General features: G+C 41.8%; 1 protein-coding gene and 3 non-coding genes across 9 annotated transcripts in view; 1 reads left to right on the forward strand and 3 right to left on the reverse strand.

Moving 5' to 3' along the window:
- Positions 1–7409, forward strand: part of rhbdf1b (rhomboid 5 homolog 1b (Drosophila)) — a 50702-nt gene extending 43293 nt beyond the window's left edge. For all 6 annotated transcript variants that reach the window (XM_034107666.2, XM_034107665.2, XM_071206708.1 and 3 more), the window contains 8 exons: positions 742–842; positions 1036–1099; positions 1249–1343; positions 1457–1532; positions 2358–2458; positions 4460–4613; positions 4993–5216; positions 6308–7409. In XM_034107666.2, coding sequence (XP_033963557.1) covers positions 742–842; positions 1036–1099; positions 1249–1343; positions 1457–1532; positions 2358–2458; positions 4460–4613; positions 4993–5216; positions 6308–6503 — 1011 coding nt within the window. In that variant the 3' untranslated portion in view covers positions 6504–7409. The remainder of the gene's footprint in view (positions 1–741; positions 843–1035; positions 1100–1248; positions 1344–1456; positions 1533–2357; positions 2459–4459; positions 4614–4992; positions 5217–6307) is intronic.
- trnai-uau (transfer RNA isoleucine (anticodon UAU)) lies at positions 1647–1740 on the reverse strand. The gene is made up of 2 exons: positions 1703–1740; positions 1647–1682 (listed from the first exon to the last, which is right to left on the reverse strand). It is a non-coding gene; the product is annotated as a tRNA-Ile (tRNA).
- On the reverse strand, positions 2144–2237 carry trnai-uau (transfer RNA isoleucine (anticodon UAU)). Its single transcript has 2 exons — positions 2200–2237; positions 2144–2179 (listed from the first exon to the last, which is right to left on the reverse strand). It is a non-coding gene; the product is annotated as a tRNA-Ile (tRNA).
- Positions 5826–5898, reverse strand: trnar-ccu (transfer RNA arginine (anticodon CCU)). The gene has a single exon. It is a non-coding gene; the product is annotated as a tRNA-Arg (tRNA).
- Positions 7410–17799: the final 10390 nt, after the last annotated feature.

Genomic DNA, 17799 nt, shown 5'->3' on the forward strand with positions numbered 1-17799 from the left:
AGAAGTAGAAAGTACAGGTATTTGTGTTCAACATGTAAGAAGTAGAAAGTACAGGTATTTGAGTTCAACATGTAAGAAGTAGAAAGTACAGGTATTTGGGTTCAACATGTAAGAAGTAGAAAGTACAGGTATTTGTGTTCAACATGGAAGAAGTAGAAAGTACAGGTATTTGAGTTCAACATGTAAGAAGTAGAAAGTACAGGTATTTGGGTTCAACATGTAAGAAGTAGAAAGTACAGGTATTTGAGTTCAACATGGAAGAAGTATAAAGTACAGGTATTTGAGTTCAAAGTGTAAGAAGTAGAAAGTACAGGTATTTGGGTTCAACATGTGAGAAGTAGAAAGTACAGGTATTTGGGTTCAACACGTAAGAAGTAGAAAGTACAGGTATTTGGGTTCAACATGTAAGAAGTAGAAAGTACAGGTATTTGTGTTCAACATGTAAGAAGTAGAAAGTACAGGTATTTGTGTTCAAAGTGTAAGAAGTAGAAAGTACAGGTATTTGTGTTCAACATGTAAGAAGTAGAAAGTACAGGTATTTGTGTTCAACATGTAAGAAGTAAAAGTAAAAAGACGTCAGAAAAATAAGTAGTGGAGTAAAGTACTGATACCAGAACAATGTACTTAAGTACAGTAACTAAGTATTTGTACTCCACTAATTCCCACCTCTGGTCACTACTCCACAATCAAAATACAGAATAATGTTAACAATGATTTCTCTCCCTCCCTCTCTTCCTGCAGAGCACCCTGGCGGTGTGGGTGAAGTGGCCTCAGCACCCCAGTACTCCTTACCTGAATAACACACTACGGCAACACGGGGCCGTCTGCCATCAGGACCCCAGGTAGCTTCAAATAAACACCTTGTTCATAACAGTCACTATACATTTAGGGGCCACTTTTGCAGGGGCCATGTAAATACATAACAGACACGTCTATGTATTGCACGTATGGCTTATGTAAGGTTGTGGCTCAGTCCCTGTAACAGAAGATAGGAATGTTTAATGTTATTTATTTATTTTAAACTCTCTTTCGTAGGATTTGTGTGGAGCCGGCCTCAGTTTCCCCTCATGAGTGGCCTGATGACATCACCAAGTGGCCAGTGAGTACATTTAACAATTACATTTGGCATCTACCTTTATTATGTCTCGGAATACTTTGATGTACCTATCTGTCTCGCATTACATCTAAAACAAGTATAGTGTCTAGGTGTTTTGTTTAAAATATGTTTCCTCTGCTTACGATCTGTAGGTTTGTACACGGTACAACTCTGGGAATCACACCAACCTCCCGCACATCGACTGCACCATCACAGGCCGGCCCTGCTGCATCGGGACCAACGGACGGTACGAATCAACGTCCCTGAACGCATCACGAGAACAGCATGTGTCTATTGTGCCTCCAGTCTATATCCTGCGAAGTGTTTCTTCATAAGCTAATCATGTGTGTCATGCTGCAGATGTGAAATCACTTCCAGAGAGTACTGTGACTTCATGCACGGCTACTTTCACGAGGAGGCTACTCTCTGCTCACAGGTACGACAAACACCTCGTGTCTTCCTCAATTGTGTCTGATATTCATTCACCGACTCCATGCAACATCTGAATGTGTATCTGAAATGCATACAGGCAATTTAATTAAAACTTCTGTGCTCCAGGTGAGGCTTGAACTCACAACCTCGGCATCACTCTGCAGGTTACTGTCTTATAAGTACCGCGCGCTGACCGATTGCGCCACTGGAGCCTGTCAATATGCCACAATATCGTCATTGAAATCCACTCAACGAAACAAACATCCCGTCTTTCTGTCTTACTGAATAATTAACATGACATGACATTATGAAATAGATTGGCTGTGGTGCATAGGGTGGATTGCACTCAAATCCTTTAACTTATCTTATCTTGTAAATGAATCTGTTGCACCAAATGTCCAGGTGAAAAGCAAAATAATTTTACATGGAAGTCATACATGTTGCAACTATTTTGAATTGTGGACAGGAAACACTTTAATTGTATATATTCCCGGTATAATATATGTCAATCTGTTACTAGTGGTTGTTGGTAGTTATAGTGGTTGTGGTGGTGTTTAGGCTACTGGACAATACATGTTCATGTCGCCTGCAGATGTCTAGAAAGCTAAACTTCCCTGCTCCAGGTGAGGCTTGAACTCACAACCTCGGCATCACTCTGCAGGTTACTGTCTTATAAGTACCGCGCGCTGACCGATTGCGCCACTGGAGCCTGCTGACACCACTGAATTTAAAGGACTAACACTCTCACTGTCCTCCACAGGGTGGCAGTGGATCTGCAGACAGACTGATAGCACTTCCTGTCCTGACTGTTTCTTATTCTCTCTTGCAGGTGGCCTGTATGGATGATGTTTGTGGTTTGCTGCCTTTCCTCAACCCAGAGGTCCCAGACCAGTTCTCCAGACTCTGGCTGTCTCTCTTTCTTCATGCTGGGTGACTCTACTCTTCTTTTTCTTTATCCCATCTCATATTAGGCCTCACTATCAGATTCAGAATACCTTTATTAGTCCCACAGTGGGGACATTTACATTGTTACAGCAGAAAAGAGCCAAAGACAGCCGAATGTCACCCAAATAGCATCCATAGTAGCGCCAATAGAAGACCACTATAGTGATCATAGTTGCAGTGATCAAACTCTTATAAGGAGCCAGAAGATCCAGCTGGACAAATGCTGTTTAGATATGCTGTCGTTTGTATATTTCTGTTCATTGTTGGTCTTTTTATACATGACCCAGCATATCGGCGAATTGTTAAAAGCTACAGGTATTCTCAGACTGCAAGGAATCTGGGTGTGACCCTAGATAACATTCCTTCACTGCAAACATCGCTGCTACAACCCGCTGCTGCAGATACACTCTTTACAACATCAGGAGGATACGTCCCCAGCTGACCCAGAAAGCGACCCAGGTTCTGGTCCAGGCTCTCGTCAGCTCACGCCTAGACTACTGCAACTCCCTCCTGGCTGGTCTACCTGCATGTGCCATCCGACCTCTGCAGCTCATCCAGAATGCAGCGGCTCGTCTGGTCTTCAACCTTCCTACATTCTCCCACACCACGCCGCTCCTCCGCTCCCTCCACTGGCTTCCGGTAACTGCTAGAATTCACTTCAAGACAATGGTACTTGCGTACCATGCTGCGAATGGATCTGGCCCTTCCTACATCCAGGACATGGTTAAACCGTACACCCCAGCACGTGCACTTCGCTCTGCATCAGCAAAACGGCTCGCTGCACCCTCGCTGCGAGGGGGACCCAAGTTCCCATCAGCAAAAACACGTGGGTTTGCTATCCTGGCTCCAAAATGGTGGAATGAGCTCCCATTGACATCAGGACAGCAGAAAGCTTACACACCTTCCGGCGCAGACTGAAAACTCATCTCTTTCGACTCCACTTCGAGCGATAGAACTATTAACAAAGCACTTATATACTAATAAAGGACTGGCTTATCTGAAGCCAGTTGAGTAGCACTTGAAATGTTTTTGCTCTATGAAACCTGATGTACTTATATGATTCTGTTTTCTTCAAGTTTGTATCTTGTTGGTCGAACGCACTTAAAAGCGTCAGCTAAATGCAATGTAATGTAATATTCTACTTTTTTGTCCCATGTGACTTTAATATATAAATATGTTTCTTTTTAAACTCATGTACATACATGTATACAACATGGTTTAGTAGTACATTTGCACGATACAGTTTGAGGATACAGCAGGATTTTACTTTTAAAAAAGTGTGCTATATTTTGTAACCAGTACTGTGATTATTGTGGATTTGAGTTAAATACTCTAGAGTACAGTCATTTCCATTTGTACTGTATTTAAAAAGCATTTGAATAAGCTGTACTGCATTCAAAACATCAACTATAGCTGTACAGTACCTCCAGGGAGGGGAGGGGGCAACTGATGGACGCGGCCCAGAAGATCATCGGTTGCCCCCTCCCCTCCCTGGAGGTACTGTACAGCTCTCGTTGCCTTAAGAAGGCAGTCAAAATCCTCAAGGACCCACACCACCCGGGTAACGAGCACTTCGTACGGCTGCGCTCAGGCAGGCGCTTCCGTACCATGTCTTCCCGGACAAACAGACTCAAGTTCAGTTTTTTTCCCAGGGCCATATGTGCACTAAACGCTGCTAATATTTAAGTTATATAAGCCTTCCGTGCAATACGAGGGGAATCGTGAAATTTAATTTATTTATTATTTATTTATGTACATTCCCTTTTTTTAAGTCCCATTTATTGTTTTTATATTGTCTTGTTGTTGCGTGTTGGCACCTTGAGTCTATTGTAATCTCGTTGTACCTGTACAATAACAAATTGGATAGTAATCTGTATTAGAATTAAGGACAAATAATAACATTTTATTACAATAATCATCTGCTTAAAGTGATCCCGGTTACATCTTGCATACTTATAACAGTAAGTTCTCTGTCCGTGTGTGTAGGATCCTGCACTGCCTGGTGTCGGTGTTTTTCCAGATGACGGTGCTGCGGGACATCGAGAAGCTGGCGGGCTGGCTGAGGATCTCCATCATCTACATGCTGAGCGGCATCACCGGAAACCTGGCCTCTGCCATCTTCCTGCCCTACAGAGCGGAGGTAGAGTGACACCTCCTGCATTAGAGACGGACAACTCATCACACACAGAGCATCAGCTAGTTCCTGAGCAGTGTCCTTCACATGCTGATATCCAAGAGAGGGAGTCACACAGTCACAAGATGGAGGAACAGAAAGCAGTCTTCAATGTTTACTTCAGATTAGCTCCACGTCAGAAATGAGCATGCTTGATGTCTGTCTCCATAGAGGCTGAATCATCATGTTCATCACGTAGCTATCATCTGCCTCAAACAGTCCTGATGCTCTTCCAGGTCATCACACATCCTGTCATGTTCACAGCTACAGCTGGGATACCTTTGTCATCATGTGTACTCTCATGTTGGAAGAGTACATTCAGTATTTTCCCAACACTGTGTTTCAGGTGGGTCCTGCAGGCAGTCAGTTCGGCATCCTGGCCTGTTTGTTTGTGGAGCTGTTTCAGAGCTGGCAGATCCTGGAGCGGCCGTGGCGAGCGTTCACCAAGCTGCTCGCCATCTCCGTCTTCTTCTTCTCCTTCGGTTTGCTCCCCTGGATCGACAACTTTGCCCACATCTGCGGATTCGTGTCGGGATTCTTCCTCTCCTTCGCCTTCCTGCCATATATCAGGTAAGAGAAGGAAGGCGTGTGTGTGCGTGTGCGTGTGCGTGTGCGTGTGCGTGTGTGTGTGTGTGTGTGTGTGCGTGCGTGTGTGCGTGTGTGTGTGTTGCTTATCTGCTTTCTTTTCCGAAGAGTTAGACAGTTTTGTACTAATTTGTACCAAACAGTATCTAATTTTACACATTTATATATTAAATCTTACTTATTTGCACCATTATGTCTATTGCAAATTTGTATAGCATTGTTTTGTCTTTCTGAAAGAGCTTGAGACTCAAGATGTTCATTTAGGCTGAAATGTGGCACTGACTGTCCAAAGAAAATAAATACCAGCATCTCTGGATCTTATTTGTATTTCTCTCGCTTAGTCCTTCATTTAAGCTCAGCTGTAGTTTGTAAATAGTCTCTTTGGCTTGTTCTGTAGAAAGTCAACATTACATCCCTTTTTTATGGAGAGTTCTGAAAACTAAATTTTAAAATAGAATAATGCTCTGATTTGGATTTGATGCTCCGAAGTTTTGGTATGAGAGGGTGAGGTTGTGACTCCTCGACAACAACCATGGCTCTGATTATTCTATTGATTATTTTAGTGTTTTCTTTCATCCAAAGAAAGATACAGATCACCCCAGATGGGACTCGAACCCACAATCCCTGGCTTAGGAGGCCAGTGCCTTATCCATTAGGCCACTGGGGCTTTGCACCCCACTGTCTCTTCTGACTCAGCCAAAATACATCCTGTTGAACTGTAAATCAACAATACGGGGAACACAATATGTGGGTTTAAATGAGACACCAACGGCCCCTAAAGCTGCCGTTCCTCTCGTTCAAGGCTCCCAAATGGTGGAACTAGCTCCCCATTGATTTATAGGACAACTTCAAGTCCAGCAATCTTTCACCTACATCTTGGCCATTCAATTAAACCTTACAAAATGTTTTTAAAAACATCGACTATTTTGGCCTATTTGAAGCGAATGCCTGTTTCTGGCTGTTCTGAGCTTGTATCTTGATATTTTATCCGACTTATTGTAAGTCGCTTTTGATGAAAGCTAAATAGAATTGAATATAATGAAGTGCAGTGAATAACACATCACCCTCCTTTTCAGCTTTGGGCAGTCGGACATGTACAGGAAGCGGGTGCAGATCTGCGTCTTCCTGCTGGTCTTCCTCGGTCTGCTCGCAGCGTTGGCCGTCCTCTTCTACGTTTACCCGGTGAAGTGTGACTGGTGCGAGTACCTCACCTGCATCCCCATCACCGACAAGTTCTGCGAGAAGTACGACCTGAACGCACACCTGCTATGAACATCAGCCCGGGGAAATAAAAGCAAAGACGCTAGAAGAATACATCTGTACGGACGCTGGACTGGATGTTGATGACGTTCGATGTGGAGCTGCTTGTTTAATTTCCTGGAATAATAACGAGGATTTAATGTGGATGTGTTTGTTTCGAAAAGTACAACAGCCCCATTATGAGTAAAGGCTGCACATGAAAGCCTTCAGGTATTTAATTAAAGGTATTCACATGCATGGGAGACAAACTGTCAATGGATTTCTGTGTGATTGATCTCTAGCTGGGCTAATCAATGTCAGTCACACTGGAGGAGTTGTTTCCTGACAAAATATGTACCTTATTTTGTGTTCAAATTGACTGAACAGCACCGCCTAGTGGCCAAAAGGAGCCGTGCAACCAGAGACACTGAAGTGAATAAGCAGGGGACTTTTGTTTTGTACTTTTGTTTACTGATGTCCAAACTATTTGTCCATTTACTGGATCTTCTCAGAGTTAAACATGTCAAGAAACGAGTCTACAAAATGTGCCTTATTGACACAAAACCCCACAACACATACACATCTTTGTGCCATGAATCACTTTGTGGCAACAGTTTCTGATGTTTTGGGTCCTCTTTCTTGACCTTTCCGGAAACTGCATCACACAAGTCTTTTAAAAAATGTTTTCGAAAAGTATTTGATGGCTGAATTTAAACTTTTTTGTTATTTTTGTACCACCCAGAAAAGTTTCCGCCACAGCCTTTAAAGCACTTCAATCACAAATGCATTTTTATTTTAATATTCGCCAACTGTTTAATCTATAAAAATCACCCTGTATGTTAATCTGCTCGTTTTGAATGGCTCTTACTGAGGTGAATGTGTGTTTTTATTCAATATGGTGGTGTTTTAGCTACCTGACAATAAACACAACAAAGCACAGAGTTCATCTCTTCTTTTTAAATGTATATATCTGTTACCTGCCTACAAAGGATATGTTCTGTAAACTGATCTTCTCTGCTCCAGGTGAGGCTTGAACACACAACCTCGGCATCACTCTGAAGGATACTGTCGGTATAAGTACCGCGCGCTGACCGATTGTGCCTTGACATTAATGTTAAGCATCAATGAAACATCGGAAGAGTTAAAGAGAGACATCAACATAATTTCCACTAAAGCACATGCTTGCTGTTGATGATAGCCGGAGGTGCCATCGTCTCTTCACCAGTCATTGTTGCTTTATTGAGTCTTTCTACAGAGCACCCAGCCACTGACAATGCTATTTACACCCGGGTGTCCGTAGCTAACAATGCTATTTACACCCGGGTGTCTATAGCTAACAATGTTATTTACAGTCTTCTGAAATGTCCTGTTTATATGTACAATGTAAACGACAGTACCGTAAATGTGTGAGTACCTGTACCTGGGTACAGTGAAGTGCCCATACCCAAATTGACCAATTCGTGGACCCGTTACGTTACTGCGGAGCCGTTACCTGCCTCACACACACACACTCGGGCCGTTTCTCAATCTCGAGGATACTGGCTTCCAAGCCAATATTTCAAGGATACTACGTCATCAAGTGGCGCAGCAGGACCGTTCCAATGTCCAGCATACTTGGAATTCCACCTAGGCCGCGTCCTTGGTTTGGGGGAAATTTCGAGGTAATTGGACATTTCTACAGCAGCTATTTTGATATGACATTGTAGGGTAAATACAGCTGTAATTTATAACATTAGTTAGGCCCTGTTCCATTTATTTTATCTATTTATCAACACCTTTGTTTAATATGCAATTTAAAAACAGCTGCTGTGAAAAGGACTTACAGCTGAGGCATTGTTTTTCTTTCATTGGACTTTGGTGAAATTTTTACTGAGATTGTTGTAATCTCAGTGTTTAGCGTTTGGCCACTAGATGGCAGCCCATCACCAATCACTCACAGATTGAACCTGATATCAGGGTACATCATGATTCTGCTTAGGGTACTAATCATAAATTGCTTTGTTGTTCTTTGGGATTTGGATTTCATTATTCAAGCAGTAACTTTATTATCGTGCAGGACTGTTGTTGGTGCTCCCTGTGCGACCTGCTCGTTCTCCCCGTATTTCTGGCTCTAGCATTCATTAAGGCTCGTCTGTAATTGGGTCTAAATAAGTGTGTACTCATGTTGGAGAGGAGCTCTGAGACCACAAACACAGACGGCACTGATCTGCATACAAAACACAACAGTATTTGCACGTAATATAATTCATTTAAAACGTAATAAAAAGGCCATACTTGAGGTCACACTCTGGAAATGTTTAAATATAAATACAGTTAGGAAATACGTTTTTACAAGGATGCAGTGTTTACTTTCCTTTCTCCACACACACATACAGATAGACAGAGGGTGATAGAGACCTTTGCAATGGCTAGCCTGAGTTATTGATTGTCAAACCATTTGACATTTTGGTCATCTGGTTATTTGAGGGCAGAGGGGATTTCTGTTCAACTTTTGTGATGACCTTTTTTATGAAGCCTTATCATTCGGGTGTGTCCTAAAGACTGCATATTGTTGACATTTTACAAATCAAAAAGAGAAACAAGTGGCCTTTTACAAGAGGTAGTTTGACATTTTGTGAAAAACACTTTCTTTGTGAGAGTTCAATGAGAGGATTAGTGCAGCTCTTTTGTCTGTAGTGTACGATTTTAGCTAGCACTAGCAGACATTAGCTAAGCTTAGAACAAATACTTTTTTTTACATTTCTGCGTATGTACAAATTAAACACACATGACAAAACATGTTAATAGGTTAGTTTATAGATGTGAGAAAGTGGGATGATTTTGTAAAGTGAACAAAGCCAACTGTTTCCTCTTATTCTAATCTAACTAGGCTAACATGCTAGCCTGGCTGTATTTAGCGTAGAGTTGGCAACAAAGACTTTATGTTTTACGTTTCTGCTTATGTTTAAATAAAATAAACATGCTTAACATGTTTGCCTACTAAGTTAGTTTATAGATGTAAGAAGTTGGGTCGATTTTGTAAATATTGGACAAAGCTGGCTATTTGTATAAGCTAGGTTAACAGGTTAGTTAGCCTACTGGATGTAGCTTAATATTTAGCGTACAGCCTATGGTACAGCCCAGCTTTCCCCGTCTATTTAAAGTTTACAAGAAACATTATGCATTAAAAAGATCGACACAGTGACATTTATTTGGTAAATCTGTTTCCATCACACTTTCTTTCATTTAGCTCAAGTTTTTAACCTGAGACGAGGGTAAAAATGTTTTTGCAAAATCTATTTCAATGTTGCTGTTTCTGCTCCTTTTTGTATTGTACAAAAAACGTGCATGTAAGCAAGTGGTTTGGAGAGAATATATTGTTATAATAGAAATATTGAATATGGTAGTTTTAACCAAAATCGACTGTAGGCCTATATGTCATGAATCACACATACCACTATGTGATCTAATACCCTCGGTCCCCCTCCTCTTTTTGTCACAATAAAACCTGGTGGAGCAGCTAATAGTGACAAATTAATGACCCCACCAACATGCAGATTGTGACAAATCATTTCGCCACTTCTTATTCTGTCATCTCGTGGGTACTTGGTCGTAAAAAGAAGCAGCACCCAAAGCCATTAGAGACCCTTCCCCCAACTCAGTGCCTCCCCCACCCCCTGCAGACTTCTCAAAGGAAATTATCTCTCCTCCCACCTTCCACCTATCCTCCCCCCACACACACTTGTCTCTTCTCCAATCTAAGTCCATCCTGTCACGTTCTCCTCCTCCTGTCCATGTCATGCCTCCCAATTTCCATCATTCATTCATCATTTGGATTTTCCAACAACTCTCCACCGACTCTTCATCACGGCTCCTATAGAGATGGTAATGTGACATGAAGAGGATGGTATCTACGAGCTATTGATAAGCATCAAAAGAGACACACTTAGATACCCAACAGAACCCCCACACACACACACACACACACACACACACACACACACACACACACTTTCTCCTCATCATCACGTCTTTTAATAGATGCATGTTTTTCGAAGGAAATTAACTCAGGTTTCACAGGTTGAAGGAGGGAGGGCATATACTTAAGATGTGTATAGGCCTACTGTATAGACCATATAACTGGAATAATAAGTGCAAATAAATGGCATGTCAATTTCAAAATGCATACCCGTGTTTCTCTAACAACACCGTATTCAAAACTTAAATATTTCTTTGCAGCCTTTTAAAAAAATCTCTAGCTGTTTTGATTTGGGAATATTTGGGATAGCCCGCTTCTCATTTAGAGTTCAATTTGTTTATTATAGTAAAAGATAAGATAAACTTTTATTAATCCACATCGTGAAACTCAGGTGTCAGAGCAGTGAGAGTGAAAAACAGGATAGGTAAGAGTTTAAATAAGACTAATAAGAATTATTAAAAAAATCAAGTTCATATCTTTGACAATAGATAGGAACACATGTTGGGATCTAGAACAAAAAACGTGATTAATGACCTTTCCTTTCTTTCTTTCTTTCTTTCTTTCAGTCTTTATTTCGAACAGATTAAACAATAACAAATGTGAAAAACAGAATACCGTATTGTTATAATACAGTATTTATCCACATTCATGGTAATAATTTGTATATTCAACAAAAAAAACATGTCTTCATATTAATAATAATAATAAATCATATGTGTCCGAAAGGGCAATGACCTTTCCTTTAAATCTGACAATTAATAAACTTGTAAAAATGTATACTCCTGTCTGTTAATTATATCCTATAAATGTATGTGTATGTCATATGTTGTTACGCTGCAGGTTGGTAGAGTTTTTGTATGTGGGGGTCAAGCCTTGATTGTGGTGCATAACAATTAATTTAAAACAACAACAAATCCATAATTGCGAGACAGTGTAAATGAAACATTTTTGATCGAAGGCATGACCACAACTATTTGTTTCATTTTGGCGTTTGTGGGGATTTGAATGCGAAAAATCAGCAACAAATATCCTGTATTTTAATAAGATAGATAGATGGATAGATAGGTGGCTGGATGTAGCTGCTGTCGTCTCTGCATGGAAAGGCGACCCTGAAACGGGACCCTGACAGCTGGACAACAGGTGGCCACTGACAGACCCTCTCTCTTCATTGTGCCTGTAAGACTAACACACACACACACACTCCTCAGACTCAGCACCCAGGACATCAGGTGAAGGACCAAAGGGGGGAGGGGTGCGTGTGTGTGTGTGTGTGTGTGTGTGTGTGTGTGTGTGTGTGTGTGTGTGTGTGTGTGTGTGTGTGTGTGTGTGTGTGTGTGTGTGTGCGTGTGTGTGTGTGTGTGTGTGTGTGTGTGTGTGTGTGTGTGTGTGTGTGTGTGTGTGTGTGTGTGTGTGTGTGTGTGTGTGTGTGTGTGTGTGTGTGTGTGTGTGTGTGTGTGTGTGTGTGTGTGTGTGTGTGGGAGGGAGGGAGGGAGGGAGGGAGGGAGGGAGGAGGCCTAGCAAGCACCTGTCTGATCCACCTCCAGAGCTGATGGAGAGTAATGTTATAGACCCACATGGTCCCATACACCACCTGGACTGACTAGCCTACCGTGTGTGTGTGTGTGTGTGTGTGTGTGTGTGTGTGTGTGTGTGTGTGTGTGTGTGTGTGTGTGTGTGTGTGTGTGTGTGTGTGTGTGTGTGTGTGTGTGTGTGTGTGTGTGTGTGTGTGTGTGTGTGTGTGTGTGCGTGTGTGTGTGTTCCATTGAAGTGTTTAAGTCAAATGACATAATCCTTTTTAAATTCAGCCATTACAAAAGTTAACCCTTCATTCTCCACATTATCGTATATAGTTATTGTTCATATTTTGCAGATTCTTATTTCAGATTCAGATTTTTTTAGACTCCAAAAACATAGTAACATGATGTGGATCACCAATGAAAATACCATCAAATAAATAAATAAACCACATGCAACAAGCAGGGTGGAGGTTACTTTAAATGCTGGCTAATCTGGCTGGAAAAACAGAAGTTATTTAGACATAGATTGGCTATTTTAATCATCATATTTAGGCACACACCTAATGTACATTATACAGTATTTTCTCTTTACCTCACAAATGTATGATTGTATGTAAGCTCTATGTACTAGCACTCCAACACATTTTACATGATAAACTAAGGGGCGGGACATCTCTAAGCGGTTGACCAATCACAACAGAGCCGGCTTAGCTAACCAATCAGAGCACACTGGGCTCTGGTTTCAGACAGAGGGTGAAAAGAGGTGCTCACTTTCTTCATACTCTCCACAACTCTGAATCGTTCAAATATAAAAGCTGCTGTGCTGCACCTTATCAGAGGTGAGGAAGTCCACCAGGGAAGCTTTATCCAAACGAAACAGTCAGTCTTCGTCCTTGAAGCATTTTCTTTTTGTAAAAGAGAAAAATACAGTTTGAAAACATCTTAACGAGAAGGACACATCGAGAGCGCAGAACTCCGCCGCCAAGACCAATCACACAAGTGAAGAATAATGTCTGTATTCATCGAACAATTCATGTAAGCTACTCAATATAGTGCAGGGGTGTCAAACTCAATTTCATCGCGGGCCACATCAGCATTATGGTTGCACTCAAAGGGCCAGTTGTAACTTTAAGACTATATAAAAATACATATATAAATATATCATATATATAAAATAATGTATTATATTACATCATTGCCTCTGCATTGGATTATCATCGGATAGGGTAATAACTTCATAATTAACTACGTCTGAAAGCAGAAGTCTAGGGCAAGTGTCTTCTGCGTATGTCCCAAAATGATTTAAAAAGAAAAGCCAAATTCTGGAGAAAAAATAAATAGAAGTGACATTTTGAAATAAAAATCTAATTCTGAGAAAAAGGAATTCTATGAAAAAATGCATATTTTGAAGAAAAAAAGTCATAATTGAGATGCATTGTGGGACATGTAGTTTATGGGCAACGTGCTTCTGTAGCATGTAACCGTATAATAATCATATTATATTCTTTGCAAGCTCTTGTGGGGCCATAGAAAATGAAGTCACGGGCCGAATGTGGCCCCCGGGCCTTGAGTTTGACACCCCTGATATAGTGGCTTCTGATAGGCGTGTGGCGCAGTGGGTTAGTGCGCTGACCTTCGAATCAGAGGATAGCAAGTTTCAGTCCCACTGCAGTCGGCATGTCGTTGTGTCCCTGGACAAAACACGTCACCCCAAATTGCTCCTGTGGGTATTGCTCACAGTATTGAGTATGTAAGTCGCTTTGGGTAAAAGTGTCTAACATGTAATGTAATAACCCATGTTAAGTTATATGAAAATACAGTCTGTAGTTTTTCCATCAATCTTTCTAACAAAGAGACAAATTACCCAGATGCTGTCGAAGCAACTGCTATTCATTTATTGTTGTATTCAATTGTCATTCAAGATTTGAAGGTTTAGGAGGTTAATCGTTCATGTTCGTTCAAGTGGTTTTAAAAAGTAATGAGTACTTTTTGGAAATTCGCCTGTTGTCTCTGTTGTTTTCATTACATTGCATTTAGCTGACGCTTTTATCCAAAGCGACTTACAATAAGTGCATTCGACCAGGAAGACACAACCTTGAAGAAAACAGAATCATATAAGAACATCAGGTTTCAAAGAGCCAATCGTTTCAAGTGCTGCTCAACTGGCTAAGCCAGTCCTTTATTAATATATAAGTGCTCTGTTAGCAGTTCTTTGTTAGTAATTCTATTGCTCGAAGTGGAGTCGAAAGAGATGAGTTTTCAGTCTGCGCCGGAAGGTGTGAAAGCTTTCTGCTGTCCTGATGTCAATGGGGAGCTCATTCCACCATCTTGGAGCCAGGATAGCAAACCCACGTGTTTCTCCTGATGGGAACTTGGGTCCCCCTCGCAGCGAGGGTGCAGCGAGCCGTTTGGCTGATGTAGAGCGAAGGGCACGCGCTGGGGTGTACAGTTTAACCATGTCCTGGATGTAGGAGGGGCCAGATCCATTCGCAGCATGGTACGCAAGCACCAGTGTCTTGAAGTGGATTCTAGCAGTTACCGGAAGCCAGTGGAGGCAGCGGATCATGTGTCACAATGGAAACCTTCAAACTAAATCTACCTACAGATACAAACAAATACCCTGAAGCTGAAATGAAACTGCAAACATCAACTTGTTAATAAATAAAGCCCACGTCAAGGCATTACAGATAAATAACTTGAATGAAAATGTCCAACTTTAAAGGTGTCCGTAAAGATTTGCAGGTGTTGCTTTAACAGTCTATCCTTTTACTTTTTGATCCCCTCACTTTACACGGAAACAATTTAGATTTTTAAAACGTAGATTTCATTTGTAGTTATTCCGTGTTTGACTTCATCCGTAGGCAAAGGAAACAAGGTTGTAATCTTGAGAAACCTTTTAACTGAGTGTGTGAGCTTTCGTTGACATAAAGTTTGTCATAAGCAACGCCGACGTCAGGTTGCACTCAACTCTTTGGAGATTTGCATCAACAAGGAGGATAAAGCCAGGGGAGATTTCTTACTTTAACTTACTTCCTGAGTGCCCCCCCCCTGCCTACACACACACACACACACACACACACACACACACACACACACACACACACACACACACACACACACACACACACACACACACACACACACACACACACACACACATTTCCCTGTCATCTCCAGAGGACAATCCTTCTCTTCCTTGCCATGTGTCCTCCAGCCGTCTTGAAGGCCCGCTCTTATCCTCCACTCATTGGCTCCCAGTCACTAATCACACACACACACACACACACACACACACACACACACACACACACACACACACACACACACACACACACACACACACACACACACACACACACACACACACACGCACAGGTGCACCTACTGTACACGCGCACACACCTCATTAGTGCTCACTCTAACAATGCTCCTTCCCTGAATGCTCTCTCAGGATCTCTCTCTCTGATGGTTGGTAATTCTCTCTCCCTTTCTCTCTCTCACTCCACGCACACGACCCCCCCCCCCCTCTTCCCCTCTGTGTGGGTTACGTCTCACTGGATTCGTGTTCTTTGAATTGTTATCTGATATTCGCACGGCACACTTTGGGGAAAGAGACGAGAATGTCAAAAGTAAATGACCAAAATTACGGTAGAAGATGAGATGATAGAACATGTGAGTTTCACACCTGTTGTGTTCCCTTTCAAATGTCAGGTGAATTATATGAGAGCAATGCACATGTTTATCCGCCAACATTTCCCCCGTGTGTGTGTGTGTGTGTGTTTGTGTGTGTGTGTGTGTGTGTGTGTGTGTGTGTGTGTGTGTGTGTGTGTGTGTGTGTGTGTGTGTGTGTGTGTGTGTGTGTGTGTGTGTGTGTGTGTGTGTGGTGTGTGTGTGTGTGTGTGTGTCTGTGTGTGTGTGTGTGTGTGTGTGTGTGTGTGTGTGTGTGTGTGTGTGTGTGTGTGTGTGTGTGTGTGTGTGTGTGTGTGTGTGTGTGTGTGTGTGTGTGTGTGTGTGTGTGTGTGTGTGTGTGTGTGTGTGTGTGTGTGTGTGTGTGTGTGTGTGTGATGGGAATATGTCACACATGCACATGAAAGACTTTGGTTTGTGTGTGTGTTTAATATTTCACATGGGAATATGGTCGTGTTTCATATTTGACATCTATGTCTATTTCACATGGGAATGCATATGAGTGCGTTTCCCATCTTTTTCTGAGACTATTTCACATTACGTTATATTATGTGTATGAGCGTGTTTGTTTTCATTGTTGTGTATGAGAGTCTTTCCGGTGTGTAGGCGAGTTGCATTTCTAAATAACGGCCTTTCATTGAATTTCATGTACATTATTTTTCAATGCTTTTTGTAGTTGAAGATTCAAAGTGACTTAAAAGACGCATCATTTTGCATTGATAGCTTTCTTTAATAATCTCAACATAAGAGGATCCCACTTAAAAGAGGGAAAGTGAAAGAGCCCCGTCACATTTCCAGTGTTGTACCCAGTCCTCACAGTAATCAGAGGAATGTGGCTCTCCCACGTTGCACACTTTTTGTTCTCAATTAAACGGTCCGGTTCCCCTTCTTCGTTTTGTTCTTTTCTCAGTTGGTTAGCGATGGGTCAGCGGTGCTGTGAGGCCGTGAGGAGGGAGCTTTGTGTCCGGTGTAAGACTATCAGGATAATGATTGGAGAGGCGAGTCTGGGCCTGCCCGCACGGAGGAGCGGCTGCCGGCTGTCTCCAGGTGAGAGGGTGTGAGGGGCCATGATGACTCAGCACAGGTGGAGGACAAGGACACAGCGAAGGTGAAACCACTAAAAGCTCGCAGTGCAGTTGCTGGTATCTCAAATCAGAATTGAGCATTTAACTTTGCTTCTGTATTGTATTTACTTTTTGGTTCAATCCGCCCAAGATGGGAGTGCCATATGGTTTATTAAAGTAACTCAAGGACATTATTTGAATAATATGTTCAGACTTTTTCCAATGTATTACTTTATACTGTGCACGTATACTCGTTGCTAATTACTTTGCAGATCAAGAGTATTAAGTGTCGGCGTATGGAGGAATTGGGGAATACTTTCGTACAGGGATCACTTTTAATGTCCTTTATTAATTAAATAGCTAACTTTTTTCACACAGCAAAGGTACACGTTTTTATTTGGCAATCCGTAACATAACCAAGTAATTTTGATTCCAACCATTAACCACATGTTTATAACGTCCACTGTTAGACTGTGATGAGTTGGGAGCCAGAACCGGGCGGTAAATGGCACCCGAAATCTAATTTGCTAGCCTTCCCATAAGATTATTTTGCCGCAAACTGTATCAATTAATGATAATACACCACTTAACTAGCTTAACTAGCACTTTGATCATCTAAAAACACTGTTTCCTGAAAAACAACCGGTGATCTATTGTCAGAACTGGAGATACACAAACCTGGCCTGTTGCTGCACGACGTGGCGTGTTTGATTTTGGATATTCACAAGTCATATTATCCAACATAATATACCTTGCAATCTTGCACATATTAACAATTATAACGCAGACGCACACAAACCCTCACTCCCTATACTGAAATATATTAACTCCGGGCTCATCAGAGCTTCACGTCTCTCAGCAGGACGCGGCGTTCCACTTCCCCGAGCATGGGACATTTCTGCTGGTCAATCATCAGCCTGTTTCTCAACGAGACGATTCTGATTCTTTATGTTTGGTTCTATTAATATTTAACACATTTATGCAAATAGAGAGCATTCACTTTGCATTTCCGTGCAGCACACAATGCAAATCAAGCTCAATTTCAGTTCCCTATGATCTCTTTTCCCCTCATTATTCCTACATGGCAACAAATCAGCTGTCCA

The sequence above is a fragment of the Pseudochaenichthys georgianus genome, chromosome 19, assembly GCF_902827115.2.
Source record: "Pseudochaenichthys georgianus chromosome 19, fPseGeo1.2, whole genome shotgun sequence".
In the NCBI taxonomy this organism is placed as follows: domain Eukaryota; kingdom Metazoa; phylum Chordata; class Actinopteri; order Perciformes; family Channichthyidae; genus Pseudochaenichthys; species Pseudochaenichthys georgianus.